The sequence below is a fragment of the Sinocyclocheilus grahami genome, unplaced genomic scaffold, assembly GCF_001515645.1.
Source record: "Sinocyclocheilus grahami isolate Dianchi unplaced genomic scaffold, SAMN03320097.WGS_v1.1 scaffold58.1, whole genome shotgun sequence".
In the NCBI taxonomy this organism is placed as follows: Eukaryota; Metazoa; Chordata; class Actinopteri; order Cypriniformes; family Cyprinidae; genus Sinocyclocheilus; species Sinocyclocheilus grahami.
The window spans coordinates 3,052,300-3,058,145 of NW_015505237.1; the positions used below are offsets into that span (position 1 = coordinate 3,052,300).

Genomic DNA, 5,846 nt, shown 5'->3' on the forward strand with positions numbered 1-5,846 from the left:
TTTTGTTTTGTTTTGTTTTGTTTTGAGGGAGCACCAGTGGCTGCTTTTTGTTTTGTTTTGTTTTGTTTTGTTTTGTTTTGTTTTGTTTTGTTTTGTTTTGTTTTGTTTTGTTTTGTTTTGTTTTGTTTTGTTTTGTTTTGTTTTGTTTTGTTTTGTTTTGTTTTGTTTTGTTTTGTTTTGTTTTGTTTTGTTTTGTTTTGTTTTGTTTTGTTTTGTTTTGTTTTGTTTTGTTTTGTTTTGTTTTGTTTTGTTTTGTTTTGTTTTGAGGGAGCACCAGAGGCTGCTTTTTGTTTTGTTTTGTTTTGTTTTGTTTTGAGGGAGCACCAGTGGCTGCTTTTTGTTTTGTTTTGTTTAGAGGGAGCACCAGTGGCTGCTTTTTGTTTTGTTTTGATGAATAACCCGTGTTTTTTGCGTACTTGTTTTTTGTTTTGACACTTTTTTTGGGGGGGTTAAGCAATTTATTACTGGTCCACAAACTAGAATAGCACCAAACTATCATGAAAAAAAAAATCATGCTGGTCTAGACTGTTTTGTGCAGCAGGGACGTGTTAACATTCAAACTGGCTTATCTGAAACACAAGATGATACGTTCTGTGTGCTGAATGAATATATACACAGGCACCAGAGACACTCCCTCATAAACCAACATGTACTGCCACAATCATGGCACCTTCTGATATTTACTTTGCTATAAATATTTCTGGTGTTAAGCCGAGTTATGTCAGTGAAATATGGTGCTATTTCAGTCATTTCAAAGGATGGAGGGAGAGCCTGAAGTGTGTACATGCTGTAAAAGAAATATCTTTCATGAGACTAGAAGAAAACTTGCCTTATTTGCATACAATAGTAGTATAAAATCCATCAAGATTACCCACACTTGTTTCTTATGACTTTCAATATAAAGGTTTATGTTTAAAATTTGTTTGGTAGACGAATATTAATTGTGCCTTCACATACATTTATTTCAAAACTTTGTAATAAAAAGTACTTTTTAAGTATATTTTTATATACTTTTAAGAATAGTTTAATACATTTGAATTCTGACAGCTGATTAAAATGCATTTGGAATTAATTACATGCTGATTAAATAATCAAATTTGTCACTATGAGTTACATAAACACGTATTTGAATTACATAAATACATATTCATATTACACTATAGTGGAAAATAATGTGAAGTTTTTTTTTATTATTATTTCAAAATGTATAAAATAGCAAACAATGAGCAAATGTACTTGTTATTTCAGGAAGGTGAGAGATGCTACCGGAGTTGACATTAGCATGCGTGTTGGAGTGCACTCTGGGAATGTTCTCTGCGGTGTGATTGGCCTTCAGAAATGGCAGTATGATGTTTGGTCACATGACGTCACCCTGGCCAATCACATGGAGGCGGGGGGTGTACCTGGGTAAGATCAGCATATGACTTTTGTTTTTCCCCATTTCATGATTTTCACATATTTGCCACAAGTGCTATTATGCTCATGGAGGGTTCTTGACGTTAATAGAAATGCTGTGTTGAGAGCACAGTGAATGTGCTTTTGTGCTACTAATGAGTGTTCGTTGAATAACCCAAAAAATAACAGAAACACAAAGCACTACATTAATTTTTCATATCTCGACTCTATTGTCTCTGTGGGCATTGGAACATTTGTGAAATACTCACATAATGCACCTGTTTTTGTGAAGTGTTCTTTCATTCGCCAGCCTGTAATAGTTGTGTGCTCCTCTCCAGACGGGTTCACATCTCTTCTGTGACACTGGAAAATTTGAAAGGAGCTTATCAAGTCGAGCCAGGCAACGGACAAAGCAGAGATTCCTACCTGAAAGAGCACGGCATCATCACGTACCTAGTCATCAACCCGAAGGTAAAAAATGGCGCAGTCCAGCTACTTCGTTTATAAATAACTAGACATTTACATTTTCTGAAGAAAAGCGTGTTGCTTTGTGTTTGCTAGAGGTTTCATACTGACCCAAATCATGTTAGGAGTTTATAACAAACATCAGCTATGATCATTATTGTGGAAACAATACAACTATTTTTTAAAATAAACAACATAATTATAAATAACAAAAATGTCTGTTTATTACCCAGAAAATTAGTTAAACAAAAGTATTAATCATAGCTGAACCAACACCTGCTGTTTGATAGTTCATAAATCATATCATAATGTGTCTAGTTATGCAACTTAGCATTGCATTCAATTCACCTTGAGGACTAATTAGCATAATTACACTATTTAGTTACAAAAGCGTGACGTTGTGGTCATATTTGACAACCCTGGGGAGAGTGTTTGTCAAAACACAAGTTCAAGGAAACGGGCATCAAGACCTAGAAGATTCCTGAACATCCGTCCATTCAGATGTGTGTGGGCTTTTCAGCCCACAGATATCATAATGCCTGGCACCATATATTCAAATAACAACGCCTATTCTTTTATTTATCCGGTGCCTTATTTACTTTTCAACAATGCATTTGCTTTGCCCGAGGTAACAAAAGCAGCACATTTTTCTCTGAAGAGACTCATACATTTATTTCTGCTCAGTTTGAGCCTTTCGGCCCTCTTATCATAACAGCCCACTGCACACCCACTCCCTCCACACTGCCATCATGATGACTGCATTTGAGTTTGGAGGGCTTTTGCTTGTTTATTTAGTTGTTCTCTTTTCTTTTATCACCCTGTTGTTCAGTTAATGCCAATTTGCATTTTTAGTTTTATTCTAATGAACGACTGTCATCGAGTCAAGTTGCTGTAAAGCAGACCAAACAGATTTGAGGGAGACACGGTTATCTTTCTATACTAAAGCAGAGGTTTTCTATCGTTTGGTGTCAAGCACCCTCAAATATGACAAGCCTCTTGCAAGAGACCCTTTTCCTAAACTACATATTAATTCATGTGTAATGCAGCTTTTTACATGAATGAATATGTATTTTAAGAAGCCCCCCATTTTATATATTTTCATGTATAAAAGCCTATTTATATATAATATGAAATGTGAATGCAACATGCTGTTTTCTCTCAAATTTAATTTAATTTTTATTTCAATTTTATTTTATTTATTTATTTTATCTTATTTTATTTAATTCATAAAAAACTTTTTTTTTAATTTCATTAATAATCCTATGTACCTGTGTGCTACTGGTGGGCTACTGGTGGGCCTGCCCCCTCAGATTTTTGAGCCAAGTGGTTTTTGAATGCAGCTTCCAAAAGACTGTAGCTGAGCCAGAGACAGACGCGTTTTTACAGCTGCACACTGTAATCAATCACACACGATTCTGTTGAGCTTATGAATGCAATGACCAATCAGAGGCGTTCAGATGAGTCATCGCGGAAATGTTTTGTTCAGTGCGCGGCTGCGCGCGTTCGCTGAAGGAATCTCAGCTCTCATCTGATGACTCTCTCATTAGAAACAACAAAGTGCAGATGTACATGATGTAAGTAGGATATTTATTTCACAATGAAAGCGCTATAATTAGTAAATTACAATGTTTCTATTAAATTCACATTAAACACAAAGTCAGTCGTATTAAAATATTTTATGGCATGGCACCCATATCTGGTACTTAATGTTTAGAAATTATTATTTCAAGACACGTAAAGCATTTTGGCTCGTTTATGTGGGCAGTCCCAAGCATAGTTGCAATGTGTTCATTGTCAAACACCAAAATCAGATTATTTTTAATTCTTAAAAAACGCCATTATTTTATTTGAAAAAAATAATTATTTTATTAACAAAAAATATTTTAGATTGTCTTGTATATTTTTTTCATTCGATCAGATAACATTTTAAGCTGTCTTATGGTCATGTTACAACGTGCCCCTCAGATGTTACAATGTACCCCACCTACGGGGCATGTTGTCACACTTCACTTCCATTTTTTGAGGGTAAATAAAGAAAAACTTATGCACTGTAATTATGAAACAAAGTGACATATTTGTGCTAGACAAGTGTAAAATTACTGTGGATAAAAAAAATTATATTCTGAACCCCATGTGGATTTACACAAACTGGGAAAGTCAAAAAGTGTTACTTTGTGCCCCGCTCTCCCCTACACTATTAGGCTACTTTGCACATCGCCCATTATAGATCAACTAACATAATATATAAAGGTGCAAATTGCATCTACTTACACATATTTGAGAATCGATATATTTCATGTTATAGTTAACACGTTTGGGAATATTATACAGTATACTGTATAAAGCTGCCGTGTGTCATGATGAGCACCCCCCCCCCCCCCCCCCCCCCCCCCCCCCCCCCCCCCCCCACACACCCCCATATGACATATGCGGGGCTTCATACTTTGCAGTTTGTTTGTTTTTTTAAAACACAATTAACTCTAATTACCTATTTTTCCTCACTGTTTTGCTTCTTTTTTACTGTAATGTAATTTCCATTATTCTCATTTCTCCTTACATTTCTATTACTGCAATACAGTATAAATCCCCCTTCACTCGTGCCCCCTCAAAAAAAACAGTGCAAAACGCCCCTGAATAAGATTATTTCAAGAAAATCTGCTTACAATCAAAGTAGGTTATACTGAATGAACATGTTAATACAGTTAATCAATTAATCCAGTTTTAGGACCTTATTTGATTTTTATCAGATTCTTGGAATGCTTGTATTTGATTCCATAAAGATCTTTTACAGTTGGTTCTAAAATCATGATAGAAATCCAGTCCTGTACAGCAGTGGCTTTGGAAGTGGTTTTGCTTCAGGACCCAGATATTATATTGGACATCAAGTAGTGACTTACTTGACACAGTACCAAAATTGTTTAGGATACCAAAGTACACAGAAATATCTTGAATATCAGTATCAGATCACGTAATACACTTGAATCAAAAATGTATTATAAAACACATCTGTGACCCACCACTTCAGTACATATTCTTGTTTGATTTTTTGGATTTCTGTGCTGTTATATCCATTTAGACTTGTACTTCATGCTGTGTTTGTACTTCATGCTTAGGCAGAAAAACGGAGTCCCCCACTACCTGCTCGGCTTCGTCCCACTCTGGATGGGGCCAAGATGAGGGCGTCTGTCCGCATGACACAGTACCTCGAGTCCTGGGGAGCAGCCAAACCGTTTGCTAACCTCCACCATCGAGACAGCATGACCAACGAGAACGGCAAGATCAACACACTCGTGAGTCAACCTGAGCACACACACAAAAAGTACAGTCATTCTGATGGAAGATTTAAATGGTGATTACTGTCATCAGGACTAGTTTGTACTTGAACAAGTACTTAATAGTGCTCTATTAATTACATTTGTAATTTTTTTTCTTACAGGATGTGCCATTAGGGCAGTACAGCTTTCAGCAAAGGTCTGAAAGGTCTGTTTTTTGACTGTTTATTGCTTTATATAACACAAAAAAAGCAAAAATCTAAATTCAAGTGAATAACCTTTCAGAACATTCACACTGACCTCATTTACATTTCCATGGTTGTTTAAAGTCTCTCTCCCTCTTTTTTCTTCCCTTTCAGAACAAAATCGCAGAAAAAGAGATTTGAAGAGGAGTTGAACGAAAGAATCATTCGCACTATTGATGGCATTAACTCACAGAGGTATGCATCCATAATGCTTTGCATCTTATCCGTATTGAGTAATTGATGAATTGCTAAATAGCAAAATGTTAACAAGGATCAAGTCTGATCTCAAAATGGGATTCAAAATCTTATTTAAATTAGCAAAAAAAAAAAAAATTTATTTTGAAAAATGTAAATATATATATTATATATACAGTATATATGTATATATATATATATATATATATATATATATATATATATATATATATATATTTACATTTAGTCATTTAGCAGACGCTTTTACGCTTTT

General features: G+C 35.0%; 1 protein-coding gene across 1 annotated transcript in view; it reads left to right on the top strand.

Moving 5' to 3' along the window:
* Positions 1-5,846, top strand: part of LOC107584338 (adenylate cyclase type 2) — an 86,578-nt gene that overhangs the window by 64,982 nt on the left and 15,750 nt on the right. The window contains exons 8-12 of the mRNA XM_016270915.1: positions 1,249-1,407; positions 1,734-1,866; positions 4,974-5,150; positions 5,297-5,340; positions 5,492-5,572. Of these exons, the coding sequence (XP_016126401.1) occupies positions 1,249-1,407; positions 1,734-1,866; positions 4,974-5,150; positions 5,297-5,340; positions 5,492-5,572 (594 nt within the window). The remainder of the gene's footprint in view (positions 1-1,248; positions 1,408-1,733; positions 1,867-4,973; positions 5,151-5,296; positions 5,341-5,491; positions 5,573-5,846) is intronic.